We start from the raw sequence: 23,065 nt of genomic DNA, 5'->3' as shown, positions 1-23,065 counted from the left end.
TATTGTGAGCCTTTGTGAATGACTGTTCATCATCCGTCTCCTATTGATTCTCCTCAGCCGTCTGAGCTACCTGAAGCGCCATGAGCAGATCCACAGCGACAAGCTGCCTTTCAAGTGTACCTTCTGCAGCCGCCTGTTTAAGCACAAGAGGAGCAGAGACCGCCACGTCAAACTCCACACAGGTAGATATTAAGTCCTCCATGCCTGCTAAGTATGCATTGGCATATAAAGACCAAATGATTTGCAGATCCACATTCATTGGATGAATGGGAAATTCTTATTATTCAAAGATTAAGTAAGGGAAAACAACAAGATCAGACTTGAGTAAGGAGATTTTCACTAAGTGGCAACACATTTGTTCTTTCAGTGTTATTTTTAATGTTTTTTTATGATTAATCACTTTTCATAAATATGCAAATTGATACAGGAGACAAGAAGTATAGTTGTCAGGAGTGTGAAGCTGCGTTCTCCCGCTCTGATCACCTGAAGATCCATCTGAAGACACACAGGTAACTGCTTCTGATCTCTGTTTGTGATGTTGATTGAAATGTTCATCTGACATTCATTTTTCTCTCTTTCTACTCTTGGTTCGAGTGTTTTATTTGACTTTTCCTATTTAGAATTCGAAAAACTGCTCTTTATTCATTATTGATTTTTGTGAGTCTGTTTCATGAAAGTTTTTGTTATTAAATTTCACATATTATTCACACCTCCAGCTCCAGCAAACCGTTTAAGTGCAGTGTGTGTAAACGCGGCTTCTCCTCCACCTCATCGCTGCAGAGTCACATGCAGGTAAACAGTTGTTATATTTCTACTTTGAATGTTACTATTAAAATGCCTTGATACTACTGCTCACATGCTTAGTGTTCTCATTAGGGATGTCACGATATATATCGGTTATTTACACTAACAAATTGATATCATGTTAAACATATGATAATATTGTGTAAATTGTCCAGCTCCTCTTAAATAGGTACAGACTCTCTCTCTCCACCTCTTTACACTTGGATGAATTTGACTGATGGAATGTTTTTTTTCCAATTTTTTTTATAGATATCGCATAATATCTTTATCATTGTGGCTGCTGCAATTTAAAAAATAAGTTACAATGGCAATTAATAAAAATAATAAAAATTACACAATTATTCATATTGCATTTGTTTTTAACCTGTACATGAGTTGACCGTAGAAAAAGCAGGAAGCCCCTAGCTTATTGTCATCATACGAAACCTTTTGACAGAACGTTTTACAACACATGCATCTTTAAATCTTGACTCCCTTTTGACTCTCGCAGGCTCACCGCAAGAACCGGGAGCACCTTGCACTGAGGAGTGAGAGGGATGGAGGCAAGAAGGGAGCAGGAGGAGATGTTGACCTGGACCAGGACCTGTACATGTGTGATTACTGCGAGGAGACGTTCAGCCAGACGGATGAGCTAGAGAAACACGTCCTGACCCGACACCCTCAGCTGTCTGACCGAGCCGACCTACAATGCATCCACTGTCCGGAGATCTTTCTAGACGAGGCTTCTCTCCTCACGCATATTGAAACACAGCATGCCAACCGCAAACACAAGTACTACAGTGTTGCTTTTTTGACATTGTCACACCACTGAATTTTATTAATGTGCAATGATGGTATGTAATTGACTTACTTACTGGTCTTTTTCCGCAACCCCCAGATGTCCTGTCTGTTCGGAACAATTCCCATCTGTGGAGGATGTCTACTGCCACTTAGACAGCCATCGCCAGCCCGATTCCTCCAATCACAGCGCTGCCAGTCCTGACCCTGCGCTGGGCAGTGTGGCCTCAATGAGCTCGGCCACTCCAGATTCTAGTGCCAGCCTGGAGAGAGGCTCCACGCCGGACTCCACCCTAAAGCCCAGCCAGGTCGTGGAACGAGGCCGCAGAAGAGGCACTGAGACTATAGACGACATTGGGATAAGCCTGGGTCATCAAGTTGGAGGTACGTTACAGTTAGTTACTTATTTACAGAGCAGCCAGTCCAGTCACATCTATGATTTGATAGCCACTGCTTGGTTTAATAGTTCAGACTACCTCTGTGTAATCTAAATGTAGCAGTTTATCTGTCTGTCTCCACAGGGGGAGGGGTTAACTGGGGTAAAGTGACGTACTCTTGCCCTTACTGCTCGAAGAGAGACTTCCACAGCCTGGCGGTGTTGGAGATCCATCTGAAGACCATCCACGCAGATAAGCCGCAGCAGAGCCATACGTGTCATCTCTGCCTTGACACCCTGCCAACGCTCTACAACCTCAATGAACATGTGCGCAAAGCTCACCGTAGCAGTGGAGGAACCATAGGCACTGCGGCGGCGGCTTTCCCCGTGCTGCAGTTCACCAACGTCACGGCGTTCCACTGTAACTACTGCCCAGACATGTTTGGAGACATCAACTCTCTGCAAGAACACATCAGAGTGTCGCACTGCCTGCCTGGTGGCATTGTGGCGGGATCCACCACATTAGGTGTGTTGTTGAAGAAAGGTACTCTTCCTCAACAATGAAAAGTCACTTAAATATGTCAAAGTATGGGTTTTGCTGTAGCATTGTTTGTTAAGAGTGCTCGTATTGTTTCCGGACTGAGAAAGGTTGTTGGAATATATAGCATAGTTATGTTTAGGTTAGTATTTGGTTCAGTGGCCATTGTATGGAATATAGATATATTGTACATTATCCTACTGTATAATTATGTCATTTAAAGGACACAAACTATGCAACTTAATGCCTCCTTTCTAGAAGGGAACCATGCCTTCTTCTGCAACCAGTGCTCCATGGGATTCTTGACGGAGTCTTCGTTGACGGAACACATTCAGCAGACGCACTGCACCTCCCTCGCAGGGGGTGGAGCAGGATCTGGAGGAGGGGTGGCCAAACTGGAGTCTCCTGTACTACAGACCGCATCGCAGTCCTTCATGGAGGTGAGAATAAGTCAAGAATTACATTTCAGATATGATCCCTCAATCAGAGTTGAAAATAATTGGGGGTGGCCTGCCTGACTTTGCACAAGTCAAACTGTTACCAATCAGTGCTTGAGCTGATAAACAATATGCTGGTTCCTATTTAATTGGGTTGTTTCCTTTACTCTGGCCTGAGCCCAATTAAGTGTTTAATGATTCATACTGCTCATTTAAATTCTGATTAATGATCATTTTACTATATGAATTATTTTCTGAGTTGAGTCTGCCATTACTGCGAGTAATTGCTGGTCTAGTGTGGACTACAAATCATGTTTTTATGACCTATGACCTTTTATTTAATTCAGACTTGACTGACAAAATTATGACCACAGATTCCACAAATCTGTTAATAATCAGTCTATTACTTCTGAACTTAAAAGTTATGATGATGACTTTATTTTATGGCCTGTGCTTGTCTCCATGTCTCTCTGTCTTTCTCATCTTTTCTCTGTATCTTTCCACTATTCTCTTTTTCGCTCCACGAACTGAACAGCAATATTTTGTCAATGTATAATAATCTTTAAAAAGTAAAGTTAAGAGTTATTGTCCACATACAGGTTTACTCCTGCCCTTACTGCACCAACTCTCCGATCTTCGGCTCACTCCTCAAGCTCACCAAGCACATAAAGGAGAACCACAAGAACATCCCGTTGGCCAACAACAAACGGCAGGCAAAGGTTGCCGACCTAAGCCCCGCCTCCTCTGACATAGAGATCTCATCCCCGAAACGCCACAGACTGGGAGGGGACTCCACCCCCTCTATGGGGAGCAATGGGGACTACCCGTGCAACCAGTGTGACCTGCGGTTTTCCAGCTTTGAGGGTTTCCAGGCCCACCTAAAGTCACACCTGGAGATGCTGCTGAGGCGCCAGTCCTGCCCCCAGTGCAACAAGGAGGACTTTGAATCCCAGGAGGCGTTGCTTCAACACCTGACAGTGCACTACACCACCACGTCGACCCAGTATGTGTGTGAGAGCTGCGATAAGCAGTTCTCTTCAGTAGATGACCTGCAGAAACACCTGCTAGACATGCACACGTTTGTCCTGTACCACTGCACCCTCTGCCAGGAGGTCTTTGACTCCAAGGTCTCAATACAGGTGAATTTAACATCTTCCTTTTCCCTTTTCCTTAATAATCACATCAGTGCATGCATTTTTAGAATTTAATACATTAGTGGAACAACCATGGAAATTCACCAACTTGGGTCGCATCTTCCACTTTCTGCCATTTAGGTGCATTTGGCAGTGAAGCATAGCAATGAGAAGAAGCTGTTTCGCTGCACAGCCTGTGCTTGGGACTTCAGGAAGGAGTCTGATCTTCAGATCCACGTTAAGCATAACCACCTGGGCCAGAGGTCAGGCCTCCCAGGGGGGCTCGGAGCAGGTACTGTACATCCTTCCTGGAATGGTGTGCTAAGTTTCATTAGAAAAGTTGACCTGACTATCTGGAAACAAGCATTATGATCTCTAAAGTGATAGTAAAATGGAAGAAAATCTAATAAAAAAACAAGCAAAAGTCAACATATACATGAAATCCAACCAAAAAAAAATACTTGACAGATTTCTTGTGGGGTAGATTGGGCTTGAATCTGTATAACATGATCCAACATCTGTTTCACAGGACTCAAGCCCCGGAAGTGCATCTTCTGTGGTGAGACGTTTGGAACAGAGGTGGAGCTTCAATGCCACATCACCACACACAGCAAGAAGTTCACGTGTCGCTTCTGCGGCAAAGCTTTCCAAGCCATGTCGCTGCTAGACAGGCACCTGAGGGAGAAGCACTGCTTCTTCGATGGTGGCAGCATCACTGGCAATGGGGGCGGCACAGGGAGCGGTGGGAGTCAAAACGGGACGCCCAATGGGCTGGCGCAGACCTCCAAGCGAGGAGCAGGAGGCGGCAATGGAGGTGCAGGAGGCGTTGAAAGAGCAACAGTGGCGGCGGCCGAACAAGCCGACCTGCAGAACATGCTGCTGAAGAATGCAGTTGTGGGTGGAGGAGCTGGCCAGGGAGGAGACACAGCCAACAGCCACGAGGCAAGCGGAGGTGAGGAGGAGCTGGACAATTCAGAGCCCATGTACGCCTGTGATATCTGCGGAGCAGCTTACACCATGGAGTCGCTTCTGCAGAACCACCGACTGCGTGACCACAACATCAGGCCGGGAGATGATGACGCTTGTAAGATTTGTTTTTAATCATCAACTTCTATTTTATACCTATTAATTACTTTTTACAGTTTATTACAGGACATAAAATATAAAGTTTATTACAGGACATAAAATATGTCTCCTTAAGTGTTATATGATGATGATGAAAGCAATTTCATACACCAGGTTCTCGAAAGAAGAAGGCAGACTTCATCAAGGGGAACCACAAGTGCAATGTGTGCTCCAGGACATTCTTCTCTGAGAGCGGGCTTCGTGAGCACGCTCAGACGCATCGCGGCCCTGCCAAACACTACATGTGTCCGATATGTGGCGAGCGCTTCCCCTCCCTGCTAACCCTCACTGAACACAAGGTGCTGCTCTCAGGCCTGTATATGTGTATGAATGTGTGCATTTCTTTTGAGGTATCTATGTTTCAGCATGTAATTTGTAGGTTTACATTTAGGGAACAAATACAGTCAGTGGATACCCTCATAGGTATAAAAACACAGCCGACTTAGTTTGTTTTTCTCTTGTGTTACTTTTTTGTTGCTTTCTGTCTGTCTTTTGATCCAGAAGCTTCTATGGCTGCTTTGAATTTAGAATGTTAAACTGTCCTAAGAGAGGCAATTTGTGCTGCACCACACTACAGGAAAAGAATATTCAAAAAATGTGTTGTGTAATGCCGCTACAGTTAGTTATTATAACAACTGTGTATGCTTCTGTATATGCCTCTATGCTTTGATAAGAGGTGTTATCACTCACTACTTTTTGCATCATTATGTTCATCCTTTCTGTGTATATTCCCTCTCTGCAGGTGACCCACAGTAAGAGCCTGGACACAGGTACCTGTCGAATCTGTAAGATGCCCCTGCAGAGTGAGGAAGAGTTTATAGAGCATTGCCAGATGCACCCTGACCTCCGCAACTCCCTCACCGGCTTCCGCTGCGTCGTCTGCATGCAGACCGTCACCTCCACCCTGGAGCTGAAGATCCACGGCACCTTCCACATGCAGAAGCTCTCCACAGGTTCTACACTCGGAGGAGCCGGGGGAGGAGGTGGGAATGGCGGAATAGGAGGAGGGAACTGCTCTGCCTCTTCATCTCCTAACGGGCAGCTGCAGCAGCATAAATTGTATAAATGCGCCTTCTGCCTAAAGGAGTTTAAGAACAAAGGGGAGCTGGTGAAGCTGGATGTCAACGGCCTGCCTTATGGCCTCTGTGCTGGCTGCATGAGCAGGTGGGTGGCTAAAATATAAACCCTGTGGATAATGGCGTGTTTTAGTATAAAGATACTTCAGTGAACAATACCTTCCTTTTTTTTTTAATCAACAGCAGCACATCGGTATGCCGCAGACTTTTAAACATGATTAAGTCTCTTACACATGTAACATACATTATTACTGGGTTAAATACTTGAAAGCTTGGATTTGGTATTGCTGTCACTATCTTTTTCTACATACTGGAGCACTAAAGGGGAGATAGTTGTGGGTTAATTTTGTTTAGCAACAAGATTACTGAAATCAGCTTAAACAAATCAAATGTTCAATCAAATCAGGGGCACGAACGGCCAGAGCCCCAACCAGGGAGGACCCGCCACGCCAGGGGACACACAGGGGGAGAAGGCCATGTCCGGGCTGAGGTGTCCGGAGTGTGGGGTGAAGTTCGAAAGCGTGGAGGACTTGGAGAGTCACGTCCAGACGGATCACCCCGAGGTCAGCCCTGAAACCAGTGCAGGAGGAAAGAAGGCTGAGGCTTCACCTGCACCTAAGGTGAGACAGGAAAGACCGAGAGATAAGACAGAGAGACAAGGGCTTTTATGGAAATTGTTGGATGAAATTTTCTACTCAAAACCTCTCTAACCAAGTCTTCAGTGTTGTGTTTTAACTAAGATGAGGACGACGTTTGGTAATGTGAAAAATAAAAAATCATTTCAGTACTCAAATACTGAAAACTAGAATCAGAGTTGCATCTTAAATGTCAATACCTCTGAGGTGCTTCTCAACAAAATCATCAACAAAAATGAACAAAACTAAAAAGTACAGTGAGGTAGATGAAACAATACCCAATATAACTGTGGCCAGTACTCTATTTGAAATTCATGTTAATAAATTTTTTTTTTAAAAGATGGAGTCATTTTCAGGAGAGTCAGAAATCCGGCTGAACTGTATGTTTGCAAAGTTGTGCATTCAGCGTGTGTGTGTGTGTGTGTGCGTGCGTGCGTGCGTGTATGAAGTGTTGGTGCGTGCTGCTGCTTTTATGTCTGTAGCTTGCATACGTGTGCTCGTGTGTATGACGGTGTGTGTCAGCTGAGCCCCACTGGGTCCTGTGGCTGGGGCGTGCTGAGGCATTGTGGGAGCTGTTCGTTCTACTTGATATTGACAGTCAGGCTCCCCGGGACTTGCCACGTGTTTGTGTGTGAGAGTGTGTACTTGTAAGTGAGCGTGTGTGTGTTTGTGTGTGTGTGTGTGTGTGTGTGTGTGTGTGTGTGTGTGTGTGTGTGTGCGTGTGTGTCAGAGACAGTTCCCAGGGACCCTCTGTCTTACCTGCACCTTTGTTTCTGCTTAGTCTAACAGCACAAAGCAGACAAAGTGTGTGTGTGTGTGTGTGTGTGTGTGTGTGTGTGTTTCTGTGTGTGTGTGTGTGTGTGTGTGTGTGTGTGTTTGGGTGTGTATTCGGTCTAGCAGGCTGAAGCAGCAGCGAGATAGTGGAAGTGGGGCCTTTGTGTATTTTGTATGTGTTTGTGCATGAGTGATCGCTGTGTGCTATGAATGGATAAGCAGAGCCTCTGCTTCTCTCTCTCTTTGTTTCTGTGTCTCTCACCCTTGTTTCTCTGGCTCTTTATCTCTTTGGTCCTCTTGTCCTCTTTTCTTCTACACTCGTTCCTTCTGTTTCTGTTTCATTGCTTCTTCCCTTAATCTTTTTCCTGTTCTCTCCTTTCCTTATTAATTTCTGTCTCTCTCGTTCTCTGCAGAGGTATTACTTGTGTGTGTGTGTGTGTGTGTGTGTGTGTGTGTGTGTGTGTGTGTGTGTGTGTGTGTGTGTGTGTGTGTGTGTGTGTGTGTGTGTGTGTGTGTGTGTGTGTGTGTGTGTGTGTGTGGTGTGTGGGTGTGCGTGTGTGTAGGTGCATACTTCGTCTTCCTTTCACCAAATCTCCAAAGACTTGGACTCTCAGTATTGCTTGATTAGTGTGATACTTTGTAGGGTTCACATGTCTTGCATGTTGAGGTTTGAGAGCTTGAAAGAAAGAGTGCCATTTAATAACAACAACAAAAAAATCTTTTTTTTTTCAAGCTATAACTAGAAAATTCTTGAATATCTTTATTATTCTTGAGCACAATGGTTTACTTTCTTTCTAATTACTGTTGTAGCCATAATAACGATAACCGTCCCTATGGACACGATATGATTAAATATATTTTTTCCTGATCAACAAAACTGAATAGCAAACATCGTTTTTCAGAAACTATTATGCTTTCATAATCAAAATAAGTTAATAAGTAGTATACATTGCTTCATTTACAAGAGAGTGTATTTATTTGTGTGTATTTTTTCATTGGAAAGATAACGTTGTTTGGTGTTCCTGTGTCTTTCCCCTACAGAAAAAGACCTACCAGTGTATTAAATGCCAAATGACGTTTGAGACGGAAAGGGAGATCCAGATTCATGTCGCTAATCACATGATCGGTGAGTGAGGCGCAGCTCTTCCACTCTTCTGTTTTTGTTTGTGCGAGTGAGAGTGTGTCTGTGTTGATGTTGCATTGACTGTGAATGTCTCGTCTCCTCGTGTTTTTTCCCCCTCGGTCTGACACCACAACTACTGCAATTGTGTTATTCCCGCAGACATTTCGTATAAACACAAGCAGATACATCAGCCAGCCAGAACAACACACACACACACACACACACACACACACACACACACACACACACACACACACACACACACACACACACACACACACACACACACACACACACACACACACACACACATAGTTGTGAGACACACAGGTGAAATGAAAAGCACTTTTTGTTTTGTGGACTGCCTGGACCAGCTGTTGTGCAATTTACTACTAGGCTACTTCTTTTTAATTTTGACAAAGAAAAAAGTTGACAGTACAGATAAGACTTTACAGACCAAGTGTAGAACAAGACAGATCTTTCTGGAGCAACAGTGACAAGTGACATATACTCACTCCCAGCAGGAAACCCCTGGCTATTCACCACTTAATGTGATGGTTTATAGTTTGACCTGAAATAAGTCAAACACCACTTAGCATGTGTTGCTCTTATGCCGCTGCGGATGCGGCGAATTAACACCCAGGGGGGTTGAAGTTATCCATGATTTTATATACTGTATTATGTAGGTAGATAAAACCATGTAGCATGCAACTCTGTTGTAGTGTGGTTATCACTGTGTACTTGATTTAAAAGAGTGAGTTTATAAGAGTAGGACTAAATACACATTTGGTTGATCTTAACATTTTAACAAAAGTATTTGATGTGAAAATCCAATGACTAAAAGTTAAATACATTGTATATATATTTTTTTTGCTCTCAGGCTAGATATATGTGACCCCTGTTGCTAAATAACACATGTATATATATACAGCAATATATATATATATATATATATATATATATATATATATATATATATATATATATATATAATCTACAAAACACAACAGCCCCTGATATACTGTTGCACTCCTGGAACAATGTAATGCATTATCAAAAAACTAGTGCTTTATCATTGAGAAGCCATTATTGCCTGTTAAGGGCTGAGAAAAGGTTATATAAAACTGTTTGTGAGTGCACCTATTATAAGTTTTGTGTGTGTGTGTGTGTGTGTGTGTGTGTGTGTGTGTGTGTGTGTGTGTGTGTGTGTGTGTGTGTGTGTGTGTGTGTGTGTGTGTGTGTGTGTGTGTGTAACTTAAAACTTCCTCTGTAGTTTGGAGTCTATGTTCTTTTATGAGCTTCCCCTGTGACAGTTTTCCCACTCGCTACTAATTTGCTGCCTTAGCATCTCTGTCGTCATGGAGATTAACGAGGTGGACCTGCGAGTTGTTCTGGGGAGCAAACGCTCTGCACCCCCCCACCCTCTGCCCCTCTCGCCAGACCTGACAGGCACTCCCATAGTCACTGATGTACTCTGTTGTGTGTGTGTGTGTGTGTGTGTGTGTGTGTTGTGTATGAAGCTGAGGTAGGGTGAGAGTGTGTGTGTGAGTGCTGACATCGCTCTGAGTCGTCTAGAAATATCTGGAGACGTTAGAGGAGAGAGTTGAAACAGAAGTACAGCTGGAGTAACTTTTACATTACATTACATTACATTACAGTCATTTAGCAGACGCTTTTATCCAAAGCGACTTACAATCAGTAGTATATTACATATCATTCACCCATTCACACACTGATGACAGGCTACCATGCAAGGTGCCACCATCAGACTCTAACTAACATTCATGCAACATCCAGTCCACACCGATGGCAAGCCTTTTGGGAGCAACTTGGGGTTAAGTGTCTTGCCCAAGGACACATCGACTGCCAAAGCCGGGTATCGAACCACCGACCCTCTGATTGGAGAACTACCTTGCTCTCCACTACACCACACCCGCCCGACTTCCCCTGTAAACACACACACACACACACACACACACACACACACACACACACACACACACACACACACACACACACACACACACACACACACACACACACACACACACACACACACACACACACACACACACACACACACATACATAGTGATACACTCTATCACACACAAGCATAGATGTACAAACACGTCCCTCAAACCTTCTCCTTTACCTGCTTCCAACCTTCTTTTATCGCCTTTCACGTCTTCTGTTTCACCTCGCTTTCCTCCACCTTAAGAATCCTGACAATAATTTCGCTATCCTCCCCCCCACCACACACACACACACACACCTACACATGCATGCATCCCTACACAGTGGTGACACTTTTGGGTTAATTAACTTACTAATTGTGTGAAAACGTAGCACAGATTAATTATGAAATGGAGGCAGATTATTTTTAAGAGCATGCCCACTTACTCATATGCATTTTCGACACCCCCACCCTGAGAAGATGGGATGAAATAATAATGATAAAGATCCTATTGGGAATAAAAGCATTAGAGGTGAGACAATTACAAAATCAAGAAGGTGTTTATTTCTCTGTCTTCTTTCATTTTCTCCCTTTTGAACGCAGATCTTTCATTTTGTTGTTCTCTCCTCGCTTTAATCAGCTCACGCAGTCATGAATAAAAGCTCAAACATCTGATTCCTCGGTTAAGCAGTATTCAATTTCCCATTCATTAAGTCAAATGCAATTGGTTTCAACTGGCAGTCAACATTTTAATACTGTGTATCTGGCTAGAAGATAGGCTCCTAACAGAGGCACGGTACATATTGGTATGTTATCTTTCTGTTCTTTCCTCCCTTCTTCTCCTTCAGTTCTCTTCCTCTCTTCAATCCTCGTATTTTTATATGACAACACCTCCCATCATCACCTTTGTGAAGGTGTCAATGTCTGTCTACCAGTCTCATTCACAATCACTCACATTCAATAACTCTACCACTGGTAGGTGTGCCTGTGTCACCTCTGATATTCTCACATGGTTCAATGAAACACCCTAAGGCATTAGTCTGCCCGCCGGTGTGTCACTGAAACATGTGCATGAAGAAGAAAATCTGAAATAACAATGTGAGGAAGTCTGCCTTTCATCCAGTCAGTGTGAGCCATGACGTGTTTCAGCTGGTTGAGGGAGGAGGGACTTTGCTGTTGGATTACGGAGTCCAGAACTGTGATTGTCACATTGCTCCATGGGTAATATGTGGTGCACCCCACGGTCCTGTTAATTACGCTGTCAGGAAGGAAAAGAGAGACAACATTCAAGCAGGTAGAGGAACAGAGGGTCAAAGTGAGAAGTCTATAGAGGAATCCATGTGGCGCTGAGGAGGACTCATCACAAGTATCCCTGCTCCACAGTTTTCACCAACACATTTTCACTATTTATTGCTTATCATGTATCTCAAAAGCAGTATTTTTGTTCCTCCCAAATGATGTCTCCACATTGAATAGCATAAAAGCCCCATGATATATTTCCTACCTGCCAGAATATGTTATTTTTAGGAGTATCGCTAGTGGCTGCAAGGGACAAGGGTACTCTCTTTTAAGCGGAACATTTTCAAAAGTTGGGAATGATGGCCCCTTTTGAGAAAGAAGTGAGAAACGTGAACAGTATTTTTCAACAGGCAACAAATAAAGATGAAGGTGGGTGTCAAGTGTAATAATGCTGGTCAAGTTTTGTTGCAAATAGTGCTCATTAAGGAAGGAGCCTATTTTAATGATTGCAGAAAAAAAGGTTAATACTTTTAGGTCGTTAGCTCATTAGGTGACAGAATGTCATTGTGCTTGTGGTTAGTTAATGATAATAAGGCTTGACTAAAGCTGAAGAGCTGAATGGTGTCTATATTGATGTATAGTATTGACTGCTCTAGCTTTTAGCTTGTCACATTCATAAAACAGAAACTCTTACAACCCCAAATGTACCTATACATATCTCACATGTGGCCTATAGGGTAAGCGTGACAAGATTAACCCTTTTAATACCTAAAATACACCACCATGTGACATCAAGATCAAAAGCCAAATTCACATGAAGTGACCAAATTTGTTTTCAACATTTAATAATGCTGTTACACTGGCTGTTCCCGCACTTTTCTCTCTCACACACACACACACACACACACACACACACACACACACACACACACACACACACACACACACACACACACACACACACACACACACACACACACACACACCGCAGTGTTGTTGTTGTCAAAGCGACCTAAACCGAGACCAAGGCTAAGGCAAGACACGTTCCACGCTGCATGACCCACTTAAATCATAGGCACTCCTCAAATTGATGTTGTGAAAAAACCCAGAGAAAACAGATGAAGATTCTTCTCCATTAAACTAAATTATTGTCATATTAACTACATGTTAACAAGTACCAGGAGAAATGTCTTGATAAATCAAAAGGCATTGCAGAGTCGAATATTGTGTGTGAATTCTTCTTTGTTTTCTATGAGCAAACACAGTAATGATGGTAACAAATAAATCAGACAAGGAACAGGTTATTTAATGACGTCTACACAATTGTAGTCTTTACTGGTCTTGAAATAAAATCCCTTTTGTCGGAGACAAGACCGAGACAAAATGCTATCGAATCAGAGACAAAATCTTCAAAAAGTGGCCTCGAGACCACGACCGATCTTGAGTACTACATCACTGACACACTCACACATGCTTATACATACACTCACACACAGTTTAAGTCCATCTCCCACACACGAGAGAAAGAGTGAAAGGAAATGGAGTTATCAATTTTTGCCTCGGGTAGCAGCTTGCCATTTGAGATTTTTTTGGGTGCTTTTGTGTGTGAGACAAAAGGGCAAGTACAGTACGCTGTAAAGTTATTTTAGGTACAGAGTAATATGTACAAATTACAGTATTAATCACAACTTAAGTATTTTATATAATATAATATAATGGATAGTTATACAGTGATATATAACATCGTTATTGTGTACAAGAATGTGTTTCTATGACAAAGAAGAGCTCTGTCTATCCAGGTTTTTGTATTATGTCGTGTGTGTGTCTTTGTGTGTGGGTTGGGGGCATATCCCACCTGTGTGTATGTGCGTGTTATCACAGAGCTGTGTGTGTTCGTTTTTTTTCTAGCCCCCAACGCTGCTGAGCAGGTGGGAAGAGAAGGGAGGGCTTGAGGAAGTGGAGATGAGAGGAGAATGTAGAAAGTATTTATTTGTGTTTTTGGCTGGGCACACTGGGGGGGGGGAGACTTCATGGAAGGAGAAGATGCGAGGGGGTTAGCGGAGAGATGAGAGACGACAGAAAAAAAGAGGCAGAGACGAGGGTGGTGGAGGGCACTGAAAAAGATGGATGCAAGTAAACTTCAGGGTTTTTATCTCTGCGTGTAGAGCTGCTCAGTCAGATCAGCTAATTCTAAAAAAACAAAACAGCACCACTCTCGTCTATTTGCAGCGCAATTAAAACACCTGTACCATCTAAATTTATCATAAGGAACGCAATGGTTCCCTATTCTTTAATGTGTGGTCTAGTTGTTTGCCCCGTCCTCTCATGGTATAAACTTGTGTATTTGATGTGTGTGTCTCCTTGAAACAAACCGTCCGTCCTTGTGTGATAGTGTGAGGTGAAGACAATCACGTCTGTGTGCAACTTAACATGTGTGTGTGTGTGTGTGTGTGTGTGTGTGTGTGTGTGTGTGTGTGTGTGTGTGTGTGTGTGTGTGTGTGTGTGTGTGTGTGTGTGTGTGTGTGTGTGTGTGTGTGTGTGTGTGTGTGTGTGTGTGTGTGTGTTTAAACTGTCCCTTGTCCAGTCTGGCGGCCTGTAAGTGATCAAAAAGCAGCTTCTACCCCAAAGAGTCCTTCCTGTCCCTGTTGAGACGCTGAATGTAGGTAGTAGTTGCAGTGATGTAGTGGCAAAAAGAAGCAGGTAGACTATGACATCCAGCTTGCAATTCAAAAGCAATAAAGCCAATATGAACAATATACTGTTATAGCTTTAAGATACATAAATGAAAGATGATAAAGAAAATCCTGACTAGGTTCTGTGTCTGTGTCCTCTACAGACCAATGAGAATGTTCTCACTTTGTAAAGGTATCCTCCTTCTGAAAGCCTACAACTCAAAATGGAGTCTTTGTGCGGACCACATGCACACACACACACACACACACACACACACACACACACACACACACACACACACACACACACACACACACACACACACACACACACACACACACACACACATCCCTAAATAAGGTCCTTGACAGCATGTTCTGAGTGTTGAACGCAGCCACTAATGCTTTACTAATCACCTCAGTCTAGATTTCACAGCATGAGACCTCACTTCTCAAACACATGTAGACGCACACACTCGCTCTCTATTCTCTTCCTCTCTCTCTCACACACACACACACACACACACACACACGCACACGCACACAGACACTGTGTTTGCAGCCAACATGTGCAAACTCCAATTAGCATACTGACTGTAACTCTTACTTTGATCTGACACCATACACCATCCTCTCTCTCTCTCTCTGTCTCTCCATGCTGACAGCTTTGGTAAAATGTCCTGCTCCAACCATTAGTCTCCTCCCCTCTCTCACCTACTAATCTCCCCCCATTTCCTTTTGTTCACCTCCTTGCTGTCCAACACTGCGGCCTTCAGCTGCAGCAGCAACAAGAAGTCAGCTCCAGGCCTTAATTATATGTGTGTGTCAAGGTGTCACTGTAGCAATGCTGTAGCTGCTGAGAGTGTAGGACGTATTCTATAGTTTGACATACCGTAGGCCGCACCAGCACCACAAACATAAACAGTCACTCAATAAATGGGTTTACATGTCCATACTTTCATGTGAGGTGGTACTAAAGGTTGCAAAGAGAGGTGAATGAATCAACTTTTTGCTCTCCCCCCCCACACACACACACACGCCACATTCACACTGCGTATTACTAACCCTGCCCATTCTCTCCTCCGCTCTCCCCCCCACCTGCATATTGGATGGCCCGTAGAAGAGCCCACCTGTCGGCCAGGTTTGTCCCCTTTCTGTCTCATTAGCTCGCACTATGAGCAAGGCAGCATTGTGCTGTCTCACTGCCTGCCCATCAGCATTTCATTCTCCTGCTTTTTTTTAAATATCTAAATAAGTGCTCAGTGTGTATTAACTTTGATTCTTTATGATTGCACACCAGATACTGGCAAATCCCATATTGTTAGCAACAATGTGCAGAAGCCACACTGCATGATGTGGAGAATCTTGGATGCAGCTTAACTCAGGCTGAAAGCTGCTCACTAATTTCTCAATGGCAGAAATCTATTTGCATAATAAAAACAGTATAAACTGTTTTCAACTGAATCACTTATGGACGATTTTAATTTGACACTTTGTAGCCAAATTTTTGCACAATTACCCCTCACTTCACCTCAACTCCTCATTCACCCCAATCCCTGCTGCTAGCTGCATGCTTCATTGTCCTCCCCACCTCATACACACCACACAAACACCACACACACACACACACATACACACGCACACAGAGATGCCTTGAAGGTATCGAGTGGCCACTCACCTGGATCTAAGTGCTCCCCGTGGAGTGTGGTGGCTAATGATGTGTCCTCAGCATGAGCTTTACTTACCTATTTACTTCAATGCACTCTAATAGTGTTACCTCGCCTTCCCTATATTCACATTCTTCACAGATTTGATGATCAAAAGTTGTGTGGGGGGTGTGTGGTCATAACTTTTAAACTGTGATCTTGTCGTGCGTGTGCAGGGTTGGCATTTGTTCACTCTAAATAGATCCTTTTCCAAAAAGCATGAAGGGGATGAAGTCAGGTTCTTTTCACTTTAATCAGCAGCACTTTCACTTTTCAATCTCACCTTCGCAGACGTGAAAAACTGTGTAGAGTAAAGCATTGGATGCATTCAGCTCACTTTAATCATGTACCTTGAGGTTGCACTTATCTGCCGGTTCAGAACAGTCAATCTGCATTCAGCCTGTCTGTTAGCCTGCAGTCAAATCTGTGATGCGCTTGACTGGTAATGCCGGTCTGCTGTCTAAGCAGCCGCCCCAAGGGCCGCTGTGTGAGTCTGTGCACACATCTTTCTGTGTGTGCACACCCCATGCCCCTCTCCCTTTCTTCCCCCCTTTTTTGCTTTTACACGTACACACACACACACACACACACACACACACACACACACACACACACACACACACACACACACACACACACACACACACACACACACACACACACACCTATCTGTATTTGTGTGTATGTGCTAGTAAGCAGGGTCTGGTGTGGTTACTTTGTGTCACTGAAGACTTAATGAGGCGAATAAGAAGCTTTTAGAGTCAATGGAGGTGGATAATGTGGTTGAGGGTTTACTCTAGTGTGTGTCTGTGTGTGTGTGAGAGTGTGTGTGTGTGTGAGGGTGTATGTGTGTGTGTGTGTGTGTGTGAGTGTGTGTGTGTGTGTGTGTGTGTGTGTGTGTGTGAGTCCTTGCCACCGGCTAGCAACGTTGTTGTTCTCTTCTGCCCTGCTGCACCTGAACTAATAAGCTACAGACTACTCCAGCGGCTGCGTCGTAGGTCTGTGCCTGTTACTGCACTAATGCTCTGGACTGAAGGAAGCGCGTAATTTTTCACAGGAGTGCGCTTAACCCTCAACAAATCGATCAGTTGGTGTTCCGAAAGAAAAATCTGACGTAGTAAAACCCTTCACTCACCCAGTAACCAATACTACTACTGTCAGTATCTGTAATGTTACTATTAATGGTACTACCAGGCTACTAGAATATTACTTCTGATGACAGTATAATGTGTGAACATTTTATTTATTCATTACTTTTTTTAAGCTTTATTGGCATGACATGTTTTTTTGCCAAAGCATCAAACTGAATAGTGCGCAAAGAAAAAGAAGACAATGGTAATTTTAACATAAAGTGGTGCTTTAAGAATAATAACTATAACATTATTACATTGCCAACCTATTTATTTTAGAGGGAATATTCTAGTTTGACCATTTTATGGAAGCAGTGGTGATGTGTGATTGCTGGGTATACTGCACATTATAGCAGAACGTTTAGTAAAGAACAGAAATAAAATACATTTATTTTTTTTAATAATTTGGTACATACACAGAGTAATACTATTCTCTAATACACATATTAATATGAGTTACAAAATACATTTAAAAAGTATAAACAAATATTTAATATTTATTTTAATGGCCAAGTGTTGAATCAAATCCAGTCACTAAAAAAAATGTAATATCACCTTGACTTGTTTCTCTACAGCAGAGCCTGGCAAAGTTACAATACTTGACCTTAATACTGTCACAACTGGAGTGTGTCATTGTCATTTCAACTCTCTCTCCTGAGTCACGGTTTGTTCATGTTATTCTCAGTTTAAGGTAATGTTTAGATAATGTGAGTGAGGAGTGAAAAAAAAAAACAGATTTGTGAACAGTTTGACTGTGCAGAGTAGCGAGCAGGATGTTGATCTGCACTGTGACGGTATGAACATAGGGACAGATGACAGCACATCCCCCCCCCCTCCTGTCTTCCATCCCTCCCTCCATCCATCCTTCTCTACATCCCTTCCTCCCTTCCTCCCTCCCTCCCTCGCCACCTGGAGCCAGCGAGCCGTGACACCAGAGGGAGGGAGGGAGCGATGATGAAGGGACAAGGGACTGGAAAGAGGGGGAGAGAGAGAGGACCACAGAGGGCTAGATGAAGGAGAGAAGAAGGAAGGGAAGGATGGGAGGAGGAAAGATGAGATGGGGCATATGTAGGCAGATGTAAATAAAGGAAGATACAGGAATCTGTATGTCATTTAGATAATAGTTTTACTTTAATGATATAAAAGTTATAAAGAAAATGATACATCAGATAAAAGTCGAGAAAATAAAGTAGTAAAAATGGAAAATCAGACAAAAAGTGACTTTATATTTATATTTGAGACATGTCCTCTATGCCATATCGTTGGAAAAATATATATTATATTAGAATATTTAACCTTAACTCATATAAGGGAATTTTAATGCATGTGATGTTTTTTTCACATTTTACATGTTTGCATACAATCTCAACTGGAGCCTCTCCAGTATTTTTCTTTTTGCCGACAAGCCTTGTGGTGTTTTAATGACTAGTGTTAATTCCGAGCATTACGAATATTGTACTTTATGTAATCAAAAGTAGCATGGCAAGCAAGTTTAAATCAATGTGGAAAAACTAGTGCATGCATTTCTGACCCCCAAGAGAGGAGAACAAAACGCATGCACAAACGCACGCACCGTGATGATGCCAGTGATTTGCATTGAATGTGGTCATGATTTATCAGTCATTATAAAACATTATCCACAACCGAGTCCGTTTACTCACCACGTATCGTTCATCCTTTAACAATCTCAGTCCTTTCTCTGTCATCCTGTTTATTTCTCTAACCTCCTCTGACACTGTTAAAAAGAAAGCTCTCGCTGTCTGTTAGCTCCCGTAACCTGCCATTGTCTGCTTTATGGACTGTGCGCGAACACGCACACAGAATTGTTAGTGTATTTCAGTTTGTGTGTTTTGAAAGGCTAGGAGCGTGGTGGTCCCCCGGAGAGCTCATTTTGTCGTCTTCTCGCTTGATTTACCTTCCTCTTCTTCTGCTGTTTATTACCAGTCATTACAAGCTGTTTGGAAACCTAATAGGACACACTGACAAATATACTGGGAGAGACCCAAGCAGGATAGGCACCGGAACACAAAGTAACTGTGTGTGTGTGTGTGTGTGTGTGTGTGTGTGTGTGTGTGTGTGTGTGTGTGTGTGTGTGTGTGTGTGTGTGTGTGTGTGTGTGTGTGTGTGTGTGTGTGTGTGTGTGTGTGTGTGTGTGTGTGTGTGTGTGTGTGTGTGTGTGTGTGTGTGTGTGTGTGTGTCCAGAGAGTGAGTGCTTGAGTTTCATGTTTGCCTGAGAGAATATTTGTACATGCAACATCAGCTATCTTAACTCATGTATGGATGTTGTCTGCTTTGTGTGAGTGATGTCTTCATTAGCTCTCTCCGTGTATGTATGTGTGTATTTGAGAGGTCGGACAAAAATAGAGGAATGTGTACCATACTGTACCTGAAACCCTCCTTTGCAATCCCCTCCCCTCTCGCCTCTCTCTCTCTCTCGCTTTCTCAACCCGTCCAGGTGTGGCTGCACCAGCTGCTAAAGAGAACAGGACAATTACACACACACACACACACACACACACACACACACGCTAACATTCATACAAGCTTTCTCTCTATCTCTGCTGGCTAATTGTCACAAGACAAACAAGGCGCTTTGCCTTTATGCGCTTCATAAACAGGGGCCAAGCAACAATTAACTCCCTGCTTAATTCACTAACTATTCTGAATTCATTTTCTCCTGTGACAGGCACATCTGTCACAGCTGGTAGCAAATTTGTGTGTGTGTGTGTGTTCGTGTGGGGGAGACGGAGCTCGGGCGTTCATAGTAATGTAATCAGGCTAAGGCTTTAAACAGGATACATTACTACTGTATGTGTGTGTGATAAAGTGCCACAGGTGAATTCCATGGGCATATTTGTGTGTGTGTGACAAAATGAGACAATGTTTCAGGGTATGTGAGCAAAGACAACGTCGTGCATATGTTTGATTTCTGTGTTTGTGTGTCCTTAGTTACGTGTTTTGGTTATGTTTGCTTCTGCATGGGAGGGGGAGGCAGCAGCATTCCCTTTCAAAGCATCATGATGTAACGCAGCAGGGTGGGTTGACCTGTACTTTATTTAAAAGAGAGCGTGAAATGAGGACAGGGGAAGACAGGGCAGCTTGGACATAGGTCATTGTTCAGATAGACTATTGAAATAAGTCAGCCATATAAAACAACTAAATGTGAGAGAGAAACTACAGATCAGCAGACTTCTGTCAAAGATGAGATGCAGGCGCCTGTAGACACAGAGGAAAAGGACACAGGATGATACAGGAATACTAAAATAAAAGAGAAATGTGATCACCACTTGACTGCAGCAAGTTTTCACCTGGATTCTGTTGTACTTACTTCTTTTATACTTACTTTTTTTTGATTTCCGTTATTCTATTTGTACCTTTTTATTATTTTAATTGGCAACAGAAAGATTGACAAATAAGAGAGACCTCATTGTGTATTGAGAGTAACTTTGATACGTGAGGAAACATGTTCTTTTTTGTATTTTCTTGTATTAGGAAAACCAACCCTTTAGTGAAGTTGAATATTTATTTCTGCTAGTGATTTGGGACTCATAGAAACAGGATTTAATCTGCCCTCTATATTGGTTGAAAACATTTTCAGTTCAACCCCTATATGTAAATACACAAACATAAACATTAGGTAAATAATATGAATCAGTGTTATTCTATTAAAATGTATGGAGTTTTCAAAAAGTAACATTGTGGAATAGGGAATATCAGAAACTGAAGAGAGCAGGTTTGTGAGTGTGAAATAATGGAATAGAGGGGGGAAATAATGAAGTGAAGAAGGGACAGACTGACAAACACGAGTAAAAAGTGATACTGTACATCCAAAGAATCACACTACATCTAGAAAACAAGATGTAGACAGAAATAGAAGCGATTACAGATCAATAGAGTAGATTCATTCTGATGGCAAACAGAGAGGAAATCAGACCGATGCAGAGAAATAATCTGCAGAGGACACGGAGGGAAAAGGCGAGAGAGAAAGAGACAACTGAATGCAGATCAATAAAGTGAAATGAAGAGAGAGAGAGAGAGAGAGTGGGTGTAGATCAAGAATAAAGCGAGAGACGGAAGGAGAGTGTGATGGAGAAGAAACAGAGATGCAGAGACAGAGGATGAGAGCAATTTCTGGCAGATTTTGGCTCTCGCTCAGTCCTCTTGCCGAGCAGCTGGACTTCATTAGTGGCTGGTGTTAATTACTGGGACTGTGCACACACGCATGCAGATAAGTGTGTGCACACAGGCACAAGAACACACACTGGTAGAGACACACACACACATACGCGCACACACTCACGCAGCCTGTGATTCAGGGTCACCTTGCTAGCCTTGTTTGAACCAGCAGAGAGAGAGGGAGATGGTGCCAGACAGACAGAAAAACACTGAAATGGAGAGCGCTCACACACAAGTGGCAGTCCACTGTGGGAGCTTTATATGGAATCCATGGTATTTTGAGCAGCTGGTTGTTGGAAAGATGAAACTATAGTTCACACAGTCAGCGGTTTAAAACAGTAGGATGTGTAGAGTTGTTCTAATTTCAGCATCTGGAATAACTCTGATCGGTTAAAAGCAAGTACGCTAAGTTATGCACCCATCTGATATCATGTTATCATATCATTAATCAGCTCATTTAACCGACAAAGGAACAACACGTGTCACTCTCTTCCCAATTCATACATCCTGCTTGATCACTACTGCCCATGTGCAGCTCTCAACAGAGATGAGAAAAAAGCAAGATGGCTTACTTGTTAGCTACTTCCATTGTCGATTTCGGACGCAGCGATCTCTCCCAGAGCTGATTATGATGTTCCTGTGTAGCATAAATCAGCTGATAAATGATATGTTTAATGACATTTGGTTATGTCACAATATGACAGCTGATTCTCTGTTTTCCAAGCAGACCAAACGCATTCCAACAAAGCAGTGTAGTAGGTGACTCCAACAACAGACTCTGAAAGAACTACAACCTGTAACAATTAGTGTTGTCTGTGTAGTAATGCAACAGTGACTCATTCAGCAGTGTATGGAAGAGGCATATACATTTGAACAGTGTTAATGTCTAAATGATCAGTGCGATGCAAAATGTGCAGCCCACATTGAAGTGCTTATCATTTTCTGGATTCTTGCTCCACTGTAATCTGGCGTCGAATACACACATCATGTGCTTGGCATACACACTGTATATTTGGGCCTGTTGCCAGTGGCGGTTCATTACTGATCAAGTATTTCTTTTTGTCAGTCTAGGTTTTACAAGCTGCTGGGGTGAGAGAGGGGGAGAAAACAAGACTTAGACGATAAGAAAAAACAAAACAAATTGGCCGAATGTGTGTTTCAGTTTGACAGACTTGGTGAATCAAAAAATAACACATTATGATTCATCATGTTGAGTAGCAGTAAGCTCCACCACTAGCTGTTGATTCAGAAGTGGACGTAAATGATGTTTCATTTGGACAGTAGCGTACAGAACCTGGAAAGAAAGCGAAGATGGTTTAAAGACGAGCAACAGCGCAGCATGAGATGGGATGCAAAGCCATGCTGGGAGAGGTTGAAGGGTTTTCTTT

At 42.9% G+C, this 23,065-nt stretch overlaps 1 protein-coding gene across 5 annotated transcripts in view; it reads left to right on the top strand.

Moving 5' to 3' along the window:
- The window catches only part of znf423 (zinc finger protein 423), a 144,110-nt gene that overhangs the window by 65,526 nt on the left and 55,519 nt on the right, over positions 1-23,065 (top strand). The window contains exons 5-18 of one of the 5 annotated variants that reach the window (XM_054620293.1): positions 58-182; positions 428-509; positions 717-792; positions 1,295-1,575; positions 1,682-1,965; positions 2,103-2,483; positions 2,754-2,935; positions 3,532-4,071; positions 4,207-4,357; positions 4,595-5,149; positions 5,305-5,489; positions 5,933-6,354; positions 6,673-6,886; positions 8,717-8,801. In XM_054620293.1, coding sequence (XP_054476268.1) covers positions 58-182; positions 428-509; positions 717-792; positions 1,295-1,575; positions 1,682-1,965; positions 2,103-2,483; positions 2,754-2,935; positions 3,532-4,071; positions 4,207-4,357; positions 4,595-5,149; positions 5,305-5,489; positions 5,933-6,354; positions 6,673-6,886; positions 8,717-8,801 — 3,563 coding nt within the window. Of the gene's footprint in view, positions 1-57; positions 183-427; positions 510-716; positions 793-1,294; positions 1,576-1,681; positions 1,966-2,081; positions 2,502-2,753; positions 2,936-3,531; positions 4,072-4,206; positions 4,358-4,594; positions 5,150-5,304; positions 5,490-5,932; positions 6,355-6,672; positions 6,887-8,716; positions 8,802-23,065 lie in introns of all 5 variants that reach the window. The other 4 variants (XM_054620292.1, XM_054620291.1, XM_054620290.1 and 1 more) reach the window with 4 other exon arrangements.

Source organism: Anoplopoma fimbria, chromosome 19 (genome assembly GCF_027596085.1).
Source record: "Anoplopoma fimbria isolate UVic2021 breed Golden Eagle Sablefish chromosome 19, Afim_UVic_2022, whole genome shotgun sequence".
Taxonomy (NCBI): domain Eukaryota; kingdom Metazoa; phylum Chordata; class Actinopteri; order Perciformes; family Anoplopomatidae; genus Anoplopoma; species Anoplopoma fimbria.
This window is presented reverse-complemented; position numbering and strand designations above follow the sequence as displayed.